Source organism: Xiphophorus couchianus, chromosome 23 (assembly GCF_001444195.1).
Source record: "Xiphophorus couchianus chromosome 23, X_couchianus-1.0, whole genome shotgun sequence".
Classification (NCBI taxonomy): domain Eukaryota; kingdom Metazoa; phylum Chordata; class Actinopteri; order Cyprinodontiformes; family Poeciliidae; genus Xiphophorus; species Xiphophorus couchianus.
Genome location: NC_040250.1, coordinates 26,386,167 through 26,410,540, shown reverse-complemented (window position 1 = coordinate 26,410,540; position 24,374 = coordinate 26,386,167). Strand labels below are relative to the sequence as shown.

The following is a 24,374-nucleotide window of genomic DNA, read 5'->3' as shown; positions in this document are numbered from 1 at the left end:
AAGATGATGAAGGAATATAAAAAACAACTGTTGGGTAAATCTCTCTGTCGGGTTGTTTTCTAGGGGCATCCCGATCTGATATTGATACGTTTTCCAGTTCCAGTGTTACATGTTTAATAAAATGTAAAGATTATTGATCTTTTAGAATTTGTTCTTGCATTATTTTGCCATTATTATTATATTACTAGACAAAAGTCTCAAAGCAACAATATTTTCATTTATCACATTAACCTTTGGGACAATTTATCATCCAGTAAAATTTGTTATTGCGACAGGCCTGCACACTGAGCCAATGGTTAATAATCAACGGGTCAGTTATTGTCATATCTATTGTTGTTGACTGTTGCTCTCTGTTTGAGTAACATCGCTTGATCAAACCTTTTCTGACGTTCCACACTACAAAATATGTAAGCTATCGTATCGGGTCGATATCGATATCAGTCAATACTCAAAGCTGCGGTATCAGGATGGTGTTACGATACGATCCAATCCAAAAGTTTGGGATTTTGGTCGTAAAGAATGATCATGGCAACGCTTTGTAATCTAAACCTGAAGGCCTGAAAATGACTGAAATGTCTAGAAATGTGAACTCTTAGCTGAATAGGCCTTACTGTCTTTGTCTTTGTTTGTCACTGTAAAGAGTGGGCAGCAATCACTGCCTCTCTTCCAAGGATTCTTTAAATCCCTTTTCAGCGGTCCTGACACACTTTTCTCCTTTGTCTTTGTTCTGTCCGACTCCATTGCTTTCCCTCTGCAGCTCTCTGCGACATGCATCCAATGAGAGCTCTGTTTCTGATTCCTCGAAACCCCGCGCCCAGACTCAAATCGAAGAAGTGGTAAGCCTGTGAACACAACTCTCATTTGTACGCACAACACAGGGAAACAGGCAGCAGGCTTGAGGCTCTCAGGTGTCTTTTGTTGTGGGTTTCGTACAGCTGACGATCAGACGACACATTCTAGCTGTTTCTTTTCACAAAAAGCTCGGTGCTTGTAGACGTGTGGTGATCACTGAACGTTATTTGTCCTGTGTGTAAATTAAAGTTACCTTAGTGTTTCTGCTGTAAGTTTGAAATTAAATTGGAGTTTGATTTTTACCCTCTCTTCATCAATCACTCGTCTTCCTGCCCTTTCATGCATAATAGAAAAGCTCTTCCCATTGAACTCTGGACTGACACTAGCTGCTGTCTTTCATTCACTATTAAAACGATCAGAAACGCCTTTTCTCCCGGCAGCTTTTAATAGGTCTTGTAGTGCAGAGCTTTGCCATGATTTTACCCAGAGGCCTCCCTGAGGCAGATAAACGAAGCAACAACACACAGATTTCTTTCCCTTCCCTGTTCAAAAAACAGACAACAGTCCCGTTCGACTCTCAAAGTGATTTCTGATGGTAGATTTAGCTTTAAAGCCTCACATCGACTTTACAATTTACACAATATTTTTCTCTGAGAGGAATGATGAGCTGATTGGAGGCAAGTTGCCAGACAACTCTAGGAAGTTTATAGCAGCTACTAGACACAGGTATTGATGTAAACATTATTGATTTGTCTGCTTTTTACATTGATTTGTTGTGTTTTTTTGTTGGAAACTTCTTGGTCTTTAAATTGACGAGTATTTGAGCACAAATTGATTTAAACTTCTTAGTTTAAACTAAGCAACATATGCAATTTTATGTTATTTATTTAATTGTCATTATCTCATATGTTTTCATTTTTTTGTCAAAAAGCTTTTTTGGTTTTTATTGTTACTGTACCAGCAACAAAAAAAGTCAACATAATTAAATCTAGAAGAATAGCATACAGAATGCCCATCCGTACAACTATCAGCAGTCATTTACATCAAACAAATTTTAAATTAATAATCAGTAAAAAAAGGTTGACACGTTCAACTGTTTTTACTGTCTTATGTTAGTAAAATGTGCTAATATCTTGACTAGCTTTACTAAAACACCAATAATCTTTTTAAATTATTCTTAAACATTGATCAAAAAAATAAGATGTAACACTTCGAACATTTTTTTACTATCTTATTCTAGCAAATAGTGGTTGTAGCATGGCTAGCATTACCAAACAGCAATCTCGGGTTTGTAATTATTTTTAAACATTGACAAAATAACAACTGACGTGTTCAACAGTTTTTGCTATTTTAAACTAGTAAAAGCCGCTAATAGGCTAGCATTACTAAAGCAGCACTAAAAGGTTTTAGAATCGTTTTTAAACAGTGATAAAACAGTAGCAGACTTAACACTTGCTCATAATGCTGGTAGCATAGCTAGCAGCAATCTCAAACAGATGCTATAATTATTTTTAAACAACAGAAAATAACTGTTGACAGTTTTTTATGATTCAAAATGCTAGTCATAGCAATGCTAGCAAAAAGTGCTAATGCAGTGCTAGCATTCCTAAAGTAGCAATCTCTGTGTATTGTCCACATAATATTGACAGCTACCTGAACTAAAGCTGAAAAAAGAAATTCGAGACATGTAGGATCATATAGTCATTTTTATTATCACTGGAACAACACCGTAAGAACACAACACACATATACAAAGAGCAGTACACAGAATTCATCTGTACAACAGTGTGGAGCCATTTACATCAAGTAAGTTTAAATTGGGGCACAATTTACGTTTTGGATGCCTTCAGTTGTTTGGATCTCGGCAGTAATTCCTTTTCTGTTTTCAGTCTTTAAAAAAAATTTAATGTTCAATTCCCACAGAGAGAGATAGCAAAGAAAAAACGCCAAATCAATTGATCACAATTGATTTGTAAAAGCAATAAAAAGTGTAAAATATCCTAAAGAGTGAATGGTATTTATAGGCAGTGTATGTGTGTGAAGCCGGTACCTCATGACACTTGTAGCTGTAATTGCAGCAGAAGCTAGTTTCTACAGAGTATCGACTGAGAGAATACAAACAGATACATTTTTAGAGTTTCTTTGATGCATTTTTTCCAAAGCACATTGAAGTGTGTAGTTGTTTTTAGATAAAATGTGAGAAAGGTCCATATACTGTAGAATCATGGGACATTTACTCTAATAAGCATTGCAGCAGCTGAGCTAAATTTTGATAATTATAAAAAAGAATGTTAATTTCAAGCATTCAGTGCAACACGTTTCTCTGAATCATTTCTTTGCCTCTCTTTCCTCAGGTCGAAGCGTTTCTTGTCGTTCGTCGACAGCTGCCTGGTCAAAAACCACATCCACCGACCCGCCACAGACGCTCTGCTGAAGCACGCCTTCATCAGGGACCTGGCAAACGAGAGGCAGGTCCGCATCATGCTGAAGGACCACCTGGACAGAACCAGGAAGAAGCGAGAGAAGGGTGAGGGGACCCAACAGGTTTTAGGGTCTTTTGGGTCTTTTTGTCAAGATCCTCCCAGCTGCTGACCTGACTGCTGTCTGTCCCTGCGTTTCCTTTACAAATGTATGAAAATCTTCTGCTAATGTCGAAAAAAAGCCACAATATTGCAATTGGGTGTTTCCATTAAATACAAACTGAACTTAAAATCTCATGTGAATAAGCTAGTTCACGTGATAAATCATTAAAAATCGTGGCAGCGATGGATGTAAACCGTTACATCATACATATTTATAATCCAACCATGGTACTAGCACTCATCATCTATCAGGGGAGACGTTGGCGTCTTATTCAGGAGTTGTAACGACAAGCCCCGCCTACTTGGGGCCAGCTACGTATGCACCGTTTTGGTGAAATTGTAGTCGGCCATTTTACGAAATAGCTACAGATTCAACACGTTAGAATGACACACAACTTTTATGAACTGTCTGACGCTGTGAGAGCTCTGGTGGAGCGAGGTGAACGTTGTCTGAAAAAAACAAAAACAAACCGTCATCCTCCTACTACTTCCTCTCTTCTTCTTAGGCGTTTTCGCCAGTAGCAACATCTGGCTGTTGGTCACATGACTCATGTGATGCAAAAAAAGTGTTTCCATTGCAGTTTTGCAACATACATCAACTTATATGTGACTGAAAAACTGCCTTATCCCATCACAAAAATGTTTAATTGAATTTTTTTTCTATAAATTGGTATTTCCATTCAGCGCATTTATTTTTGTAAATTTTAATTTGCGCAATTTTATGGTTCGTGGAAACACAGCTGGTGTAAGGATTTATTTCTCGCATTTCCAGATGAATCCCTCACCAGTTGAGTCTCCTTTCTCTGCTCAGGCGCTCTCTAACTCTCGATGTTCATCTGCAACATGGGGAAATGTTGCACTTGGCCGGAGCTGCAGCCCACATTTTTACACAATTCCTCTTGGTGAGCTTTAAAAGTCTTCACTTTGTGATACCATTACCACAATCCTCTGCTACTATATATTTTTTTTTTTTGAAGGAAGGAAGCAGGGATTTTGGAGAGATGGAAAGAGACACAGGGCAGCACAGCTGGAATGTGAAACATAGAGGGAGGAGCGCTGTTGTGAAAATAATTTATCCCCGTTCTTTCCCTAGATGAGCTCTATGTGCGGCGCCAACGTCAGCCCGGCGTTTTTGTTCTCTGATGGATTTTTGCACGTTGTGAAAAAAAACCTGATCAGACCTGTCAGTTTTATCCGAGTTTATTTGCAGAGGTGGGAAAAAAAAGGCAGAAAGGAGAAGGAAGACGAGAAAGAGAGAGAGACGCTTAGAGGAAGGAAGGAGGAAACAGAATGGCCATCTGGTTCTAATCTCTGAGCTTCCAAAAGCATACTAAATGGCTGGAGACTTTCTGCTTGCTCTGTGTGTTTTGTGTGTGTGTGTGTGTGTGTGTGTGTGTGTGTGTGTGTGTGTGTGTGTGTGTGTGTGTGTGTGTGTGTGTGTGTGTGTGTTTAGAGCCGTCTGGGTGTGCATGCCCTACTAAATAAAATGCCTGTCGCATTATTGTGTGTGTGAGCTGCTGGAAAAAAAAATCTAAATCAAAAATAAATTCCCCGGATGTGATGCATTGGAGGATGTGTCGTCTTTGAGCGTCCTCAGGGGTGTAGTTTGAACAAAGATGGGTTGTGCTTTGTGAGATGTATCACCCAGCGATGAAATTTAAATCAACAAATTGCTCCTTTCTCCTCTACTTGGCCCAAAACTTCGGATAACAACACGACGGGGGTAGAGAGGGACTTTGGGAAAGGAAATGTTGTTGACCTTTTTGTTCTATCATTCTGCTTTAACCAACCCCACCTGGGTCGTGTTACCTTTAATGTGAACATCTGGAGAGTCAAGTCAGGGTTCAGCTTTTGGCTGAGCTGCTCTCACAACAGATGTTGTCCAAATGTCGTTACTAGAGCCTCATCTTCTCTCCCCCCCACCACCATCTCAGAACAATGATTTTATTCTGTTGGCTACAGGAAAAACAACAAAACACTTCCTGTGTACAGTCACGGCCAAAAGTATTGAGAATGACACAAATATTATATTTTCACATGATCTGCTGCCCTCTGGTTTTCATGTGTGTATGTCAGATGTTGTCATCACATACAGAAATACAATTGCAATCATATTATGAGTAACAAAAGCTTTTAATGACAGTTAGAATGAGTTAATGCAGCAAGTCAATATTTGCAGTGTTGACCCCTCTTCTTCAGGACTTCTGCAATTCTCCCTGGCATGCTCTCAATCAATTTCTGGACCAAATCCTGACTGATAGCAGTCCATTCTTGCACAATCAATGCTTGCATTTTGTCAGAATTCCTAGGTTTTTGTTTGTCCACCCGTCTCTTGATGATTGACCACAAGTTTTCAATGGGATTAAGATCAGGGGAGTTTCCAGGCCATGGACCCAAAATCTCTATGTTTTGTTCCCTGAGCCAGTTAGATATCACCTTTGCTTTATGGCAAGGTGCTCCATCATGCTGGAAAAGGCATTGTTCATCACCAAACTGCTCTTGGACGGTTGGGAGAAGTTGCTCTCGGAGGACATTCTGGTACCATTCTTTATTCATGGCTGTGTTTTTAGGTAAGACTGTGAGAGAGCCGACTCCCTTGGCTGAGAAGCAACCCCACACATGAATGGTTTCAGGATGCTTTACAGTTGGCATGAGACAAGACTGGTGGTAGCGCTCACCTCATCTTCTCCGAACAAGCTGTTTTCCAGATGTCCCAAACAATCGGAAAGGGGATTCATCAGAGAAAATGACTTTACCCCAGTCCTCAGCAGTCCACTCCCTGTACCTTTTGCAGAATATCAGTCTGTCCCCGATGTTTTTCCTGGAGAGAAGTGGCTTCTTTGCTGCCCTCCTTGAGACCAGGCCTTGCTCCAAGAGTCTCCGCCTCGCAGTGCATGCAGATGCACTCACACCTGCCTGCTGCCATTCCTGAGCAAGCTCTGCACTGCTGGTAGCCCGATCCCGCAGCTGAAACACTTTTAAGAGACGGTCCTGGCGCTTGCTGGTCTTTCTTGGGCGCCCTGGAGCCTTTTTGGCAACAATGGAACCTCTCTCCTTGAAGTTCTTGATGATGCGATAGATTGTTGACTGAGGTGCAATCGTTCTAGCTGCGATTCTCTTTCCTGTTAGGCCATTTTTGTGCAGTGCAATGATGACTGCACGTGTTTCTTTCAAGATAACCATGGTTCACAGAAGAGAAACAATGATGCCAAGCACCAGCCTCTTTTTAAAGTGTCCAGTGGTGTCATTCTTACTTAATCATGACAGATTGATCTCCAGCCCTGTCCTCATCACCACCCACACCTGTGTTAATGGAGCAATCACTGAAACAATGTTAGCTGGTCCTTTTAAGGCAGGGCTGCAATGAAGTTGAAATGTGTTTTGGGGGATAAAGTTCATTTTCTAGGCAAATATTGACTTTGCAATTAGTTGCTGTTACGCTGATCACTCTTTATAACATTCTGGAGTATATGCAAATTGCCGTTATAAAAACTGAAGCAGTAGACTTTGTAAATATTAACATTTGAATCATTCTCAAAACATTTGGCCATGACTGTACATATGTGGCTATAAAAGAAATATAGTTTTGAGTAGGAATGCAGCTGCCAGTTTTAGGTCATTCTGAATTTTCTTTAAGAGTTTTACTTGAAGAAGATGTAAGATTGGCATTAATTAGATTAGTACTAGAGGCCATGCCACTGTAAAAAGGAGTTTATGATTATTTTTAAACATTGATAACCGAGTTGACGCTTTGCCTAAACAGTTTTTTACTATTTTATTTTTGCTAGAAAATAGCACTAGTAGCATGGCTAGCATTACTAAAACAGCAATCAGAGGTTTTGTAAATACTTTTAAACATTGACAATAATAACAGAATTGACACTTTCAACTTTTTTTTTTATCCCATGCTAGTGCAAAAAGTGCTAGTAGCATAACTAGCACTACTAAAACAGCAATAACAGGTTTTATAATTATTTCTAAACATTAATAGAATAATAACGTACAGCAGGAATTTTTATTACATTATGGTAGCAAATATTGCTAGTAGCATGGCGTGCATTACAAAATCTCAATTTCACACCGGTTTTATAATCATTTTTAAACATAAATAAAATAACAGAGTTGACACTTTCAACAGTTTGTGATCGTATGCTAGCAAAAGTCACTAAGAGCATAGCTAGCATTAATAAAAAAACTATTTCTGCGTATTGTCCCACTTTCTTTTTTTTTTTTTTTACAAATGACAGAACATATTTTCCAAAAGTTGCTTTTTTTTTCAACCAACCCTTTTGTGAGTTGCACAGTGGAGTATTAAGTCCAGGCTAAGAGAATTTCTACTTAATTATTAAAATATAGTTTCAAAGGGGTTTTCAAAAGCTGAGAACATTTTCAAATACTGTGCTCTCAAAAGAATTAAACCAAATAATTTTGCTTTTTTTGCCTTCCTGTTTGCTGCTTCAAATCTCGTTCTGTCTCAGCTTGAACAGATTGCAGACATTACATTACAGGATAATACACTTTCTTTTAAATAGCTTCTTAAATCTGTATCTGTTCTCTTATTTTGTTTTGAGGCACATCTGCTGACTGTCTTTCTTCTGAAAAGTGATGCTATTAGCATCAAGTAGCTTAGGTTTACTGTGTTTAGCGACTGGGGGAAAAAATGTTTAGTTTCCAACCAACTGATCTAGCAAAAATTAGCTAGATCAGCTAGCTAACCAAAGCAACTTTTGTTTACTTTGGTTGGGAAGCAAACAAAACTGATTTACTTCCCAATCGATTTCTGTAATTGGTGTTACTGGACCCTAACACCAACGACAGGGACAGTTTTGTGTTTACAGTGCTAGCTTTTCAATCCAACTATCATCTATTTCTGGACAAAGTCCTGACTAACAGTGACCTCTTCTCTCATCAGTCCTTGGAGTCGATCCCTTTTTTCTCCTGGCTTCTGTTTATCCACCTGCTTTTTTTGAGAACTGACTCCAGAAGCTCAGCGAGGTTATCTGGGGAGTTTCCTCACCACTGATCCCAAGCGTCAGTGTTCTGATCTTTGAACCTTTTTGTTATCACTTTTCCCTCGAGACATGGACCTCCGCCGTGCCGTAAAACACAACGTCCATCGCAAAATTGTTTCCGGATTGTTGGAAGAAGATGTTCTTTACCACAGTGTTTGTTTGTGGCAAAGTTCTTGGGCAGAATTGTGACAAACTCGAGTCACTTGGATTAGGACTAATTGTATTTCCAGATGTCCCAAACAATCGGAAAGGTTCCCTTTGACTCCATATTTCCTGTCATTGATGTTTTTCTTGGACAAACTTTACTTCTTTGCTTCCCGACTTTGAGCAAGGAATCCGTATCGCATTGTTAGGGAAAGTGTGTCTCTTTTGTCTCTGGAAAAGCATTTTATAACTTTATCGACGGAAAAAAAAAATCTCTCTGCATCATAAAAAAAAGAAATACATCTGGTAGAAGATTAAATATATGGAATATGAACTGAATTATAGTCCTGAACCGCACAGCATTCTGGGAGATGCAGGCAGATTAAAGGCTTTTGATAAGCTAGGCTGGTGGCGCCAGCTAACTCACTCACTCTTTGGTTGCCTAGCAACAAAATGTTGAGTAACTTGTGCAGCAGCAGTTTCACATTTGTCCACCGTTTCTCACAACTAGTTAAAAATAAAAACATAAAACAACGCTGTGGAGTGAAAACTCTGGACAATATGCCTCCAGTTGGGCAATATTTCAGATATTCAAAACAAAAAACAAATCAATAATTATCCTCGCCTCGGGTTGGACCGATTCTTTTACAGCTCTGGCTCTTCTCGGTCAGGGTTCTGTCTGATCTGATGCTGCTGTTTGTTTATGATAATCAGCCTCTTCCAGTGTGAAGCTGAATTCTTCACCACTTTCTCTCTGTCTTTCTCTCTGTTAGAGGATCCGGGCTACGAGTACAGCGGCAGTGAGGATGAAGAAGATGAGGTCGCAGAGGAGGAAGGCGAACCCAGGTAGTCGTCTGTTTTAGTTTCTACACATGGACATTCTGTCCACTGTGTCCCTCTCTTGGTGTCCAACAACAGGTGACTGATGGGTCGTTCTGTAGCCCCTCCCACTCTGTCTTTAACCTGATCACTACTGTGTTGTTTGTTTACTTTCTCACCATTTCTCACGCTCTTTTTTTTCCTCCACTCTCAGCTCCATAGTGAACGCTCCCGGGGAATGGACGTTACGACGGGAGTTTCTACGGTTACAGACAGAAGATCGCCAAGGAGGCAGAGAGGGGGGTTATGGAGGAGGAGGAGGAGGAGGAGGAGGAGGAGGAGGAGGAGGAGGAGGAGCTCAACAACGACAACAGGCAGGTCGATTTTGTACACCTTCATATTGAGAAACTGAATCTGTGTTTGTCCGAAACTACAGTTCTTCTTAGTGAGTTTATTTTTACTCTGTGTAATTTACTCCTGTTGTTAGCAAAAATAATGAATGCGAGGACAATTAATTCTCAGATTATTCAGCTCTCACTGGTAACTGGGCAACCAGAAACTCAAAACTCCTATCTTTCACCGAGCAGTGAACGCACCATGCTTAACCACTACCACAGCACTCTTTGGTGAGGAAGGTTTTACTGAGTGAAAAAGTTAACTATTTTCATAACTAAGGCTGCTGGCTGCTAAAATAAGGTACTAAAGACAGTCTAGGCCTGGGGTGACCAAAGTGCGGCCCGTGGACCATTTGGAGCCCCTTGGTTGTTTCTGTGTGGCCCGCTAGAAAGGCTGATACAGATGGAGACTTTTATTAATTTCTTTTTCTTTATTTGGAGCAAAATTATTACTGACAAATTAAAATGTTTAGTTCAACACAAAAGTATTTGTCTTTTAACAACCATGCTTTTCGCTCTCTCTTTCATTTTTTAGTAAATAAAACCACATTTATCAACTGACTTCTGCTCAGAAACAGACTTTAGAGAGCCCAAATCTGTTTTTAATTTATTTGTTCAACCTTGCTTAATACAAAAAGCATTTTTAAAGAGACAGTGACCTAAATCATGTTCTCATAGCTGAGTAGAGGGTGAATCCTTTTCTTTGCAAAAGAATTTGCAAACTGGATCTCTTTCTTTTAAAAACTCTTCAAGTTTTGGATCTACAATTATTTAGGCGTCTCTTTATTACAAAACTTAAGTTAAGCAATAACTCTCTTTAATTAGATTTATTGTAGACTTAGTTTATTGTTGAGGAGTGATAAAAAGCCCGTTTTTTTGGCCCATGTTGCAAACACCCTGGACACTTCTGGTCTAAGCTATCAACTCCATAATAATTATCTTGTTTTATACCAATTCCTCTCCCTCACACAAGGTGTGACGTCACCTCTGCTCCTAAAAAAAAACCTATTAATAACTGCGTCCAATATCAATAAAGCTGGAAAAACTATTTTGAATATTCTTAAATTCCTTTTCATACTGCACTTCTTAAGGAAACTCCCCATTCTGGCTAAAACTGGTATTGATGGGCTAAACCTCTTGAAAAACCTGTATCTGGAAATAGACCACAAATTTCTAAATGGCACATGAAAAAAATAATGTCACCAACCAATTTGTGAAATATTGTCCTGATTCCCACTCATTAGTTTCACCATTCAAATTCTTTCATTTGGTTTTGATGGTAAAAATGTCCCATCGATTTTAAAATAAAGAACAAATTAACATATAATCCTCGTTTTCTTTTTCCCCCCTTAAAATCATTACTAACCAAACCCCCCTGCTGTGCAGCAGCAGACACAGCGTACGCCTACCAGAGCTAAACACCACAAAAATATCATGATATCGTTGCAGAAGATCATCATGAATGTTTTATCTGGAGCAGATAAAACATTTTCTGGATATAACATCTGAACACAAAAGATAAGACGGCACGCCACTGGAAGCTCGCACATGCTCAGTCCTCATCTCTCTAGTCTCAGCAGAGTAAACCACATTACTGTAACCTGGGTCAGTAATTAATACCAATTAGTAACCGGCAGTGTGTGTGTGTGTGTGTCTGTTTTTCTTCTCTGTGGGTATTCATAAATCTGAGAATGTTACAATCTTGCCTGCATTGAGTCAGAGCGATCTGATGAGAGACTATTCAATGAGTGGAGTGCAGCCTCAGTTGTTTTTGCTTTTTAATTTCTTACTGCAAGAACTAAGTTGGGGATGGCAGTGGCAGGAGAAATCCATCAGATCCAGATGTCTGAGCAGGTTTTTCCTTTTCTTTCTTGTTCCTTTATGTGTTTTGTTGTTTTTAAGTTGGGTTCTGTGAAGTAGTTCTGAAAGTGAGTTTCTCGCCTGCAGTAAGCAGACGGATTCGCATTAAGAAGCAGGTGGGATTAATGACAGGAAGCCACGCAAAGTGCTGCTAAGAATAGAACAGTAAGATTTCTAGCAACTGAAGTAATCAAAACCTAAAAAAAATAAATAGATCAATCAACATAGTGCTTTAAATAAGTGCTAATTTGTGGTCGACTTCAGTGTTTTACTTCAGCATCAGGTATTTTATCCCATATATACTGAGAAATGACTCATTTACTCTGTCTGGAGTTAAAAAACACAAGATGACAAGCTTGGATCTTTAGGTAAAATTAGATGACAATATGTGTGTGTTTTGTTTGTGTTAATACAACAAACAAAAAAAAAGTTCGATGAAGTTGATAAAATAACCCTGGAAATTACCAGAATTACTAATAGAGAAAATGAAACAATACTGCAAAATTAAAAGGCTAGGATTATCCTTAGTGGAGGTGAAAATGTGATCGAGTGGCTTTGATTAGTCACAGGAAACAGGTCAAATTTAAAAGTGGAGATGCCTGTATTTAAGTGTGCTGAACTGGTGCAGATGTTGTCAAATACATTTGTAATTTGGAACATTTATGTCTGTAAGTGAATTCAGCTCTGTTTTTCTGTATCGGATCGGTGTCGGCCGATACTACACCTCACATATTGGTATCGGTATTGATAAAAAGTAGGTCGGTGCATCCTCAAATAAAACGCTAGGAAATAAAGTAGAATGTTTACCTTTAGGGTTGGTCAAAATGTTATTGAGTAGCTGTGATTAGTCAAACAAAAAATCTAAATTTAAAAGTGACAATGTGAAAAAGTTCAGGGGTCGTGAATGCTTTTGTAAAGTTTATATGGTTAAAAGACACAGAGCAAGTCAATATTCTTAATAATTGCGCATTAGAAACACCCCTGATGAAACGGGGAAATAAAATCGGACTTGCAGTTTTCAAGAATGACTTTCTCAACCCCTGAATTTGGCCTGTCAGCAGCAGCAGCACCGGCAGCAGCTGGCTGAGCAGGAGCGGATCAAGCAGATTCTGGCCGACCGACAGAGGCGGATCCAGCAGCAGCAGGAGCAGCGGCAGAAGCTGGAGAACGTGAGTCACAGTTTCTATCTGCGTTCAACATGGCTCCAACCTCTGAACCCTATCTGTCGCCTTCCATCATTATCATCATCAAAGCTCACGTCAGCTGCTCTGCTGCGGCCAAAGTGTTTTTGCAACCTGATTGTTTTTCTTTTTAAGAAAAAATAAAAATAAAACAGACGACAGCTTGAGTCTCGATGTTGAAAAGCTAAAAAAAAACCCACAGTGGAATCTGAAACATTCAATGCCTCTGCACTCCACAGCAGCAGAAGCAGCAGCTGACGGAGTGCGCCTTTCAGTGGGCGGAGCTTCAGGAGGTTTTTATGGGGGAGGAGTCTGATCTCCATGACAACAGAATCCTACTGGAGGAGAAAAACAGGAAGTGTGACAGGAGACAGGTAACAATTTAGAGTTTTGCACATGTAGAGGCTGGCACATCAAGTCTGGTCACAGATTCAGTTAACGGACCCACAACTAAACTGTTTCATTGCAGCTTCTGGATGCATGTTTAATTTTTTTATTCTCTGGATGGTGAATGTTCACTCCAACTCCAAGCCGATACAGATATTAATATCCAATCACTGCATGTCTACTTGAGGACACCAGTTACTTAAAAAAAATGGATTGAAGTCACTGAGCTGCACACTCAAATTGCGTGTTATCATGTTTTTTAATTTACTGATATTTATTGATGCTATTATGAAACAAAAAGTGGCAAAAATGTTAGTAAAAAAAAAAAAAATATATATATATATATATATATATATATATATATATATATATTACTCAGTTCTATTTTTTTTAAAACATTAATTGGAATTTATCTGTACGACGATAAATCAAAATTCATACTGTACTGAGAAATCGTTCACAATATATGATAAACGATACTATAAATCCCACCTCTAGTAAACTAAAGTAAACTGAACACACTTAGATGTTTAGAGCCCGACTCCAGAAGAAGACACGAAATTTAAAACAGAGTTGTGAAAATAATTGGGCCGTCCTCCTCACATCCCCTAATCTACGCATCAGCCTTCTCAACATCTCAGCAGAGGAGAAATACAGACAGGAAGTTGGGTTGAAGGAGAAGGATGAGGAAGCCACTCGGTGTCATACATCATCAGCACAGAGGAAGTGGCATATGTAAACATGACAGATATGTAGCAAGATGCATGACTTGATACAGATGCTGTCAAGTGATGCAAACAAACTTCAACTTAGAACACTGAAATTCATTTAAAAAAAAAGCACTAGGTACAGTACAATGTGTTCGTTTTCTTCTCTAGCATCTTATTAAAAGTTTATCTTCTCGTTTTTCTACAAAATATCAGACATTCTCTCAAAATAAGTAAGTCAACCTGTAGAAATAATTCCAATAATTTGAAAATGTGTTGGAAAAAAACAAAAACCAAACAACGTGGAGTGACAGCCAAAACCAATCTTCCTATTCTGCCAATAATTTCAACTCTACCCTTGTCCAGTGATGCACACCGGCCACCGGGTTTCAGGAGGTCTAACACTTAAAAAACTGGATTTTCTAGATAAAAGAAAATAGAGTTCATTTAAAGCAGAGCTGGTGTGAATGCACCCCCCTGAAATATCTATTCTCCCATTGTGCTCTGCAGGTTTACGTTCATCGTAGATGCGGCGGTAAAGCAATCACCGCCTTCACCATGATGCTTCACTAAGTTTAATGCATCAGTATTTGATTACGTGACACGCTCAGTGAGTGTGTGATGTGATGTGATGTTTTGTCAGATAAAGATGTGAAGTGGTGCAGTGATTATGACCATCTTGTACATCAATTCCTACAGCAACCAGAAATGTGTAGAGGGGAAGCTTGGTTAAGCAAGTGTTAACAGGAAAAAGGGAAATGACAACGTTGAAACAGATGTCTCCGATGTAGTCGGAGATCCTTCTCGTCCTTATCGGCTTGTTATCAGGACAGGAAGTGTGAAGTGTGACTTCCTTTATATAGATATTCAACCTGCAGCTGGACCTATTGTCAACTTTGTCTGAATGCTATTTATTAGGTCATATTTTTAATCAAATCTGTTCCCCCCCACTGCTAGGCTACAGGTTCTACGCTGTCCTACCTGGGCATTCTGACCGTCTCCCTTAGATGAGGAGAAATGTGTCCAGTTGAAGTCCAGTTGTCTTTTATTCATCCTCTAATGTTTGGCTTGTCCTGAAAGCAGACCAACGTTGAGTTTCCATCCGTATAGTTCTGCCCTCAACTCGATTGAAAACTAGTTATATTAAAAACTATTATCTGAACTACAAACCAATCAGTTCAAATGAACTTTTCCTGATCTGCCAAAGCTAAAGAGGTAAAAATGTCCGACCAGAATTAGAGCAGAAGCTCATTTCATAAACCTGCTTGTATATATTTGAGTCTGTATATTTGCTTTGGCCCTGTCTGAAGAAAATCCACAGTAAATCCCGTCTGTCCAGTTCTGGTTTTCAGTTTTATTATTGTTCCAACACGGGGGGTAAAAGACAGTCATCCTGATGATGATTATACAAAGATTTCTAATTCAACCAGCATGTGTCTGTTAGTGACGTAATTTCTAATTTCGCGCTTCTTTGCTGTAAAAGTGCTATGATTCCTGCCTCATCCCCGACAGTTTACACTTTCCCACCGCAGCTGTGCGATCAGGGCCAAGCCGCCGCCGTCACGGCTTAAGCTCCGTGAGGGGAACCTGAGGGGTTCAAGCAAACACAATTTAAAAGCAGCGTTGCAATCACTGCAACATTTAAATCCGGTTATTACCCAATGTAAATGCTACAAAAAAACATGCCCACTTTAGGGTGCTTGGATTTTTTTTTAATTATTTTTCTGCTCCAGGAGAAATTTTGAAAAATGAGGTCATAATAAAATATTTAGAGTTGAGAGCGCAGGCTAAAAAGCTCCACGCTGAATATTTTAGTTCCCACCTCTCAGAATCCTACCAATTACGATAACCTGCTGTTTACAGCTTTCAGGTCTGATCGACGGGAAATCCACGACGACGGGAGTTTAGATTTCAAACTAAGTTTAAAAGAATCAGTAAAATTCTAATGAAATTCTAATTCTAATGGACGTACAGATGGTTTTTTAATTAATTTTATAATTTTTTTTAGCACGTGGCTGCCTGTTTAAAAGTGTGTGGGCGTGTGTGTGTGTGTGTTTGAACAGGATCATGCTGGCAGACAGCGGAGCGACAATGTGTCAGTAAGGCCTCTGGACTCCACAGCGGAGCAGGTAATAAAGCTTTTCTTGTGCTTTTCCAATTACATGGTGCTAATTCCTCTGATTTAGCTACAAAGGAGCAAAATACTTTGTTTTTCTTCTATTTTTTTCCCACTTTTTCCTACGTAACGGACCACTAGTTTAGGGGGGCGGTTTGATCCAGTTTTACCTCGTTCTGTGGCTTTAAAGACGATAATTGCTCTTTCCATTCAGGGCTGCATGGAGCGCTGAGTTTCTCTTTACGTCTTCATGCATCAAAAGCTTTTAATTGGGTCGGATATGAGACGACTTCTCCTTTTTTGTGTAATCTCTGAAGGCTGATTTCCGAGAGAAAAGCTGTCAATGTTTTGGTCCCCGACTCGGACAGACGGGAGAGAAAAACGAAGCGTGCGGGCGAAGCTAAGCAGGAACATGAAAGGGAAACCCAGTGAAATTGTTCACTGGTAATTGAAAGTGTTATAAATAGACTTATCCTGTCGAAGATCTCCACGAAGCAGACTCTGAGCGACTTTTGATATGTTTGGGGGTTTTTTGTTGTGCAGACTGAGTGGGACAGCGGTGACGGGGGGATGCTGTGTTCTACCACCACTTTAAACCGGTGTTTATCATAGCATGCCATCACTTTTGTTTTAAACCCTCGCTCTTCATATCCGTCCTGTCTCTGCTGAGCCCAGCGTGCCGCCTCCACTCCTCTCCCCTCCTCTCGCTTGCCTATTTTTTTTTTTTTTTTTCGTCCATCCCTGCCTGAGCCGGTCACAGTAGGAAACCTTTCTTACTTGTAGTGTCTCTCTTTTCACTCTACTCCCAGGATCATACCTTCTGATCTCAGCGGGAGAGGCTTTCGACGCACAGATTTGGCAGAAGGAAAAAAAAAAACACGGCTGGATTCACCTTCACTTTTTGATATGCAAACACTTTTTATCTACTCACCGTTTTTAATTCCTCTCTGTGACTCCCTGCAACCCTACACATGTACATATGGGTCTCAACTGGGTCGTATGCTACTGCTAAGGGTTCAGATTTATGTGGTGTAAAAAATTAACCATGATAAATTAAACTTAAAGGGGCAGTATTATGTTTTCCAGGCACATGATGCCATTTTATAGCACAATAAGGTAAATAAAGGAACATAAGTGAAATATGGCTTAAAAGAAATTTGACATCAGAATTTAACGCCTTGAAATTGGGCCTCTGTCTCTTTAAGAAACTCCTGCTTTTTCTGAAACTCCACAATTGCTCCTCTAATAACCCTTTAGCAATGAGTTTCTCCACCGGGTATTTGCTAATTGTTGCTGACTAGTCTGAAGGAGCTCATGCTGTAATCATCCCACCATCATGTTTCACTAATCATATTAAGTTACTTTTACTGTAAAAAGGACTGTTTTTTGTTATTGTTGTTGTTGGTTTTGGGAAATTGTGCATCTATAATTATCCTACAAGACATTTCCAGAATAATTTGTCATGCGACCCTATTTCTTTAGTCCAGGACTATGGAGAACAAAGGACGTCAGTGAGGTTATAGTCAACCTTTAGTTCTGTCGACAAGTTAATACGAGCAGGAAAAACATTAGAAAACGCTAAAACCGAATCCAAAGAGATGCTCCGACTCTGTATTCGTTTAAAGGTGTTTTCGCTCTCCCAACTTTGTCTGGCTCCCTCTCCACCCCGCCCCCTCGCGTTCTCATGTTTTGCTACTCGTAATAATAAGCAGCGTCACGACTTGAGCGCAGTCTGTGTCGAACAATGCTGAACAGCATTGCTGGGAAAAGCATGCTGGGTATTTAAAACCTGCGTGCCAGTCATACAGAAGAAAACTGCATTAGGTCTCGGGCGTTTTCCTCTCCAAGGCAGAGTTGATCCAAATCTTCCCCTCGGCGGTCTGACGTGTGAAAGCCTCGCTCCTGTCTCAGTTTGACTCGCTGATAGCCCGCAGTGACCTTTCTCCTGGTGGAGTTTACTTTGAAGGACCCTGACTGCGGTCTTGGTGTTCATCCTCCAGAGAACTGAAAATGAGTATTGACACCATGTGGTAATTTTTAGCCAGATGATCTGACTCTGGACGTGTAGATGACCATTTTGTAGCGTGATTGCATTTGCGGCGCAGAAAGTTGTTTCTGCTAAATTAGAAGACAGAGGACTTCTTTAGCTCGGGGCTGTGCTGTTTCTGCTCTACATGTTTGTCTAGGTGTGTGTGTGTGTGTGTTTTTTTATTTATTTCTGTTCGTCACATCTGCCCCGGCTTAATGATCCAGTGCTTGCTAATGAGCTTTCTGTCATGTCTCTGCTTTGTTTTCTTCCTGGTTTTCAAAGGCTAGCAGCGACATGCAGTGCAGATAAAATGCATCATCATCTCTTGCATTTTTCTCTCATCAACTCCAAAGTCCATTCTTTCATAACAGAAAATGTCAGACGGTCCCATTTAGGTGTAGCACTTTTCAACAACAGTTACAGACCCATTTAATAAATCAGAATATGATTGAAAAGTCCATTTATTCCAGGAGCTGTAGACAAGTAGCATGTTATTGTTTACAAAAGGAAATTTCACGCATGCATTCGATTCTTTTACTTGCCATCCTAGCCACACTGTCACGGACTCACGGTAGGACAATTGCGTTAACAAAATGAAACTACTTGTCAGATTAATTTTTGTAAAATAAGAAAACTAAAATCAAAACAAAAACAATAAAGCCCCATTATAATACAGAGAGGTTTGTGGTTGTGATATTAAAATGTGGACAAGTTCAACAGGTGTGACAGGTTTTGGTATGTTTTTATGTTTTAAAACAAAAAAAACCCCCAACAATTTAGCATGTTTTGCTGCTCATGTGCACTTAAATTGTTAAATTGTTCACTTAATCACATCTTATGAATATTACATTGCTGCAGTCGTTCTCAGTCTTTGTCAGTCTGTGTGTGCTGCTTTCCGTGTCTGCCACATAGAGAGCCGTGGCTCCCAACCCGCCGCTTCAGCACAAGTCCCAGCATTCACAGCTTCAGCCTAAGCCCCAGCCTCAGCCTCTGGCTCAGCGTCAGCAGCCCTCGGCGAGTCGGAGGTCCCACCGCACGCTGCCCAAAGACCAAACCCAGCTCCTGTCACTGCAGCACGACCACAGGCAGAAGGAGAAGCAGCGGCAGAGGGAAGCGCCGGTGGCCCCAGTCCAGAAGTTATCAGTTTTTAGTGGCCACAAAGCTGCTGCTGCTGCAGGCTCACCTGGCCGCCCTGCAAACACCCAGCGCACCGCGGTAAACTCAGAACGCTTTATCATATCTGAAACACGCTTATGTTTCCTCTCTAGGTTTATATATATTTCTTTCTGTAATCCACCTTACTCACCAGAAACTCCCCTCCGCCCCTGATGAATCCTAAATTTTGCAGAAAAACAGAAGGAATAGAGAGAATTTGAATTCAAAGAGGAAGTGGTTGCTGCAGCGTCTGCGTGTGAGCCAATGGAAACAGTCAGGGCTCCGCTGTGAAGTTGATGATTTCATCTGGTCAGGATATTTTTCATGCCAGCGAACGCAGACACACACTGACTGTTTGTCTGGTGGTTCAACACGTGTTTTTTTTTTTTCTTTTTTTCGGGGGGGGGGGTGTTTTTTTTACCTCCATTCTTATTGCCTCCGCAAAACCAGACAGGAACTGTTTAGTGCTGAAAAAAAAAAACAACAAACACTTTTCAATTTTCAGGAGCATTTATCTCCAGACACCTGTTACAGGAATTAATGTTTTGCTCCCGGTGTAATGTCTTACAGGATTTGTTTACTTTATCTGCAGGGTAGCATGGATTGGGATAAAACATTAACTACCAACTCCTACCCACATGCTGATGTAAAAACAAATTATAAGCTAGAAATATATAGGTCTTAAAACAACACCAATAGGCCAAGTTATAAATAATCCTAACGCCCTTCATTACAGGGCATTAGGAGGAAGTTTCCATCCTCGTTTTACGGTTTCACACTACAGTGCCAGACCTCATGTATTTTATGTCTCACTGTTTTGAAATGGAAAGAGAAGTCGATTATAGTTTACATTTTTATTTCACAAATTCAAATCTGAGATGTACAAGATGCATGTTTCCCAGAACCCTTTACTCTAATATCCCTGAATAAACTTAAATTGATTTGAAAAATGTAAGTTTACCTCAGATCCATTAATCGCAGGTTGTTGTTTTTTTTTTCTTTTTGTATAATCTGTATAGTTTTTTCTATCTGGCAAAAGTTTGAGTCGCTCTCAGACATCTTCTTTGCATTCTATCACTGAAGGCAGGTTTTTAATTTTGCCTTGACACGACTATTTAATCTCAGGTTTATGTGTTTTTTTTCCGCTGGACTTGATTTTGGTTTTTTGTTTTTTTTCCTCAAGGGACTTTCGGTCAGGCAAAAGTTTGAGTCACACTCAGACATCTTAATTGCCTTCTGTGACTTGAGACGATTGAGTCTACCGTTAAATCACTGTTAAGATACCTTAGCTAGCTAGCTAGTTTTTTGCGTCTATCATGATTAAGTGCAACTTTATCTATTTGTACATTTTTATGGAGATGCAGGTCTTAAATTCTATTCATGGTGGTCTTAAAAAGTCTTAAATTTGAGTTGGCGAAACCTGCAGAAAGCCTGAAATCATCAAGCCACATTTTGACTGACTCAGTGCACGCACACTAGGAAAGAGAGAAGTCTTAAAGGGATTGTTAATCCGATTTCAGATGGAGCTCCAGGAATCCCAGTTGGCCAGGGTGCTGTTGGCTGCCGGGCTTCCCAGTCAGATGCACTCCAGGCTGGGCTCTGGAAGCAACTCCAGTCCTTGTACCCCCGCCATGCAGAGAGCTCACTTCAGCCAGGTACGCACACCCACACACAAGAATTTTGTGGCTTTAAGTGATCATTTATTTGGACTAAACTTTATAAATAATCCCCCAGAATGCCAATCTCATCTCCTGCCGCGACGCCCCTCACAGCAGCTCAATGTCAGACATGGCCATCTCCCTGCTGTCCCCTTTCTCCCCCGTGTCCCCGATCGACGACGTCTTCTGGGACTCCGAGGCCCCGCCTAAAGTGAGTATCATCTGCCGTCGGCTCTCCAGCGACGCCGTCAGGGTTTCCTCGCCGGCAGGTCCGGCGGCAATGAACCGTAAAGCTCAACAGATGTGGGATTTGTTTTGTTCCGCCGGCCGCCGCGAGAACAGGAAGTTGTCACGTTTTGGCACGCCAGTCACAGGACGTCGCTTGCATCACACGGGCACCGTCGAATGCATCGTGCGTCTTGTGCTCCAGTCATACAGCGATGAGGAAGTGGCGCCCACAGGACGGGTTCAGTGTAATTTAGCTGCGAACGCTCACACTGTAAAACAAACCACATCATTCACTTTTTTCTCCCCCCTCCAATATGTGGTTTACAAATACGGCTGCATGTAAATTCATCAACCAAACTCTATAAGGAGATGATAAATAAACTAATAACTGCAACAGTGGGCGCTCAGTCTTTTTGCTGCTGTGTTGCTGCACTAACAGGAGCACATATGGAGCCGATGGAGCCTTTAATAAGTCAATGCTCTCTCTTACAGCGTGGAGGTTGTGCAAAACCTGCAGCAGGGTTATGAAAACGCTTTCTTCAGGGGGATCAGCTGCATAAAGAATCCTAAAAGTCTAAAGTGAAACAATTTAGCAGCTGAACAGTCTTCTGCTCCCGCCTTAAAGACATTCTCACAAAATCCCCACTAAAGCGTTTTGTAATCTTCAACAACAAAGAAAAGAAGTGCCGCTCTAACCTGCATGTGTAGTTAGAGACAAAGCAGAAAATACCCTGTTTGCTTTGTGTGCTTGTGTGTGTGTAGGACACCGGCAACTTGTAAGAGGGATTATAGGTATTCCCGCAGCTCTTTTCCTGCACTGTCGGGCGTGTCTTCCTCTTTGTTAGCGTGTCATGTGACCCAGAACGCACGCGGTCAGAAGGTCGCCTGCTGGTGGCTCGGATAGACGATTTTATTGAAATCAGAAGCTGAAAGTAGGTTGTTTCAAATAATACATTATATAATTTGACATATTTTACATGGCAGACCAACACAAAGTCAGTCGTAATTTCAACCTGGGAGGTATTTCAATATTATTATTTTTTTTACTAATATAGATCTGAAAAGTGTGGTGTGGCTTTGTTTTCAGACCTTAAAGTCAATATTTTGTAGAACTAAAAATTCAAAATCTCTGTTTACAGTTTTTTTGGGTTTTTCTTTGGTTTAGAACCAAAAAGGCTCCATAGAGGCTGTAAAAAGAGATTTTGAATTGAACTGCTCCTACTAAAGGAAGGAAACCACCCAGAATAATACTGCCAAGAATATGTTTTGTGGTAAGGCTGGTTGAGTTCGCAGTGATGTGGAGTGCTGATGTGTTTTTTTCCACACATAATTTTGGTCTCACTTCACCACACAATCTTCTTCTATGTTATTTTTCTAAATAATAATTAAAAGAATGCCGCAGGTTGCAAACCCCCTGGTTTAGGATCTACATGTGCTGCAGAAATTTGTTTTTACTTTTTTTTTTTTCATTAAACCTTCATTTAACCAGATAAAAAAAAAAAAAACAGCATTGAAATCAAGAGCTCTTTCAAAAGGACGACCTGTCCAAGAAAGGCAGCAGCACATGCTGTGGTGGACAAAGCAAATAGTCAATAATGGAAAAAAAAAAAAAAGAACATTAAAAATATATAAAATGTAAACAATTTGACAATAAAATACAGTGTTTATGACGGTGATTCCTCAAACCGTAGGAGACTTTCTCTACATGATATTTCTCTAACCAGTTTGTGGACTTTGCTTTTCTATCTTCCAGGTCCCAGAACGCACAACTTCAAAATTTTACTGCAGAGAGCTGGTGATGGGACACAAGAGGACGGCTTCGAGGTAAAGCTCCACTTCACGATTTCCTGAAACAAGATCTTTGAATAGATATAAAGATATTTAAATTTGGTAGCACCTATCTTCCTGTTGCTAGATTTATTGGTGTTTGTTCAACTTGACCCGCTCATTGAACACTTGCTAACTCACTGTATGCTGTATTTTAAGTTCCAGCAGCAGAAACTAATTCATGAACTCAAAAAATAACAGAACGAAGAACGAATGCTACTTTTTTTAAAGTAAAGCAGCTTTCAATTTAACTTGGAAGGTGATACTCGGATCTGGATTTCCGGCTCTAAAACAGAAAACCTTTGTGACTTGCTAGCTTTTGTTTTCTGTTACCTAGCTAACTACATCGTAAATACAACCTTTTTACAGTTTATTTCTCTGTATTTTATTAATTCAAAACTGTAGTGGAACTACATATAGCAGGTTGGACTTAATCAGAAACATCAGAATTGAGACCAGGAGCTAATTTCTGACACTGGCAGTTTTTTTTGTGCACTCGGCAGCCAGTTTGGATACAACGTTTGGATGAAAGGAAGTTTTTAAAGTCAAACATTAAATTAAATTAAGTTTCCTGGCTTGGGATTCTGGCTGCAGCACAGAATAATTGCTAATGTTGCTTCAATGTTAGAAATAAGTTAGCTTGTTGTTTTCTGAAAGCTAAATTACGTTTTTGTTTTCTGTTAGCATTAGCATTGCTCATTTGGAACAGTGATTAAAATTTACTTGTTGTTTTTGTTATTTGTTGTTAGTACATTAGTAATCCTTTAAAATACAGATGTTTTTCATAAAATAAGGGTAAAACGTGGCTAGCTGGTCATTCAAACATTTAAGCTTTAGCTTTATACAAAATTTTCTTCAATTGCCTTTTGCAATACTGCAGTATCTAATTATGAAATGACCTCGCCACCAAGGAATGTTCACTTTTTCACTCCCTTTCATTAAGTCGCCCAACTCTTTTTATTTGTAATTGAATATATTTTTTAGAAAAGGTTTTATTTGCTCTCATATTATATGCCTGTTGTCCACTTTATTAGGTACGCCTAGTTTGCCTTCAGAACAGCTTTAATTCTTTGTGGCATAGATTCAGGAAGCTGTCAGAATGTCACAGCTGAAATCAGGATTTGTTTTTGTCCAATCTCTGAGTCTTTGCTTTAACAAGTGGTTATTTCAGCTACTGCTTCCAACTCGGACCACTTTGCCCATTTCTCTCTGGCATTGTAAGACATTTTCCTCCTTTCGACTGGCTTTTGCTAAATATCTTCTCCTTTTCGGATCCATTCTCTATAAACCTGAGCGATGGCTGCATGTGGAAATCCCAATATATCAGCACTTTCTGAAATACTCAGATCAGCTCGCCTGGCACCAACAACCACGTTCAGAGTCACTCAAATCCCCCTTCGTTTGAACTTCTGTAATCCTTGAAAAAGCTTGAGTTTCAATAAGATGTTTTCAAGGTTTGGAAAGTCCTTAATTTCTGTATAA

The 24,374-nt window shown here is 39.9% G+C and overlaps 1 protein-coding gene across 9 annotated transcripts in view; it reads left to right on the top strand.

Moving 5' to 3' along the window:
- LOC114139012 (misshapen-like kinase 1) overlaps positions 1-24,374 on the top strand; it is a 76,124-nt gene that overhangs the window by 28,767 nt on the left and 22,983 nt on the right. For 5 of the 9 annotated variants that reach the window (XM_028008614.1, XM_028008612.1, XM_028008609.1 and 2 more), the window contains exons 9-19: positions 758-836; positions 3,147-3,319; positions 9,304-9,376; positions 9,564-9,723; positions 12,663-12,773; positions 13,025-13,159; positions 15,943-16,008; positions 18,937-19,239; positions 20,700-20,834; positions 20,914-21,048; positions 22,819-22,889. In XM_028008614.1, the coding sequence (XP_027864415.1) occupies positions 758-836; positions 3,147-3,319; positions 9,304-9,376; positions 9,564-9,723; positions 12,663-12,773; positions 13,025-13,159; positions 15,943-16,008; positions 18,937-19,239; positions 20,700-20,834; positions 20,914-21,048; positions 22,819-22,889 (1,441 nt within the window). The remainder of the gene's footprint in view (positions 1-757; positions 837-3,146; positions 3,320-9,303; positions 9,377-9,563; positions 9,724-12,662; positions 12,774-13,024; positions 13,160-15,942; positions 16,009-18,936; positions 19,240-20,699; positions 20,835-20,913; positions 21,049-22,818; positions 22,890-24,374) is intronic. The other 4 variants (XM_028008610.1, XM_028008611.1, XM_028008615.1 and 1 more) reach the window with 4 other exon arrangements.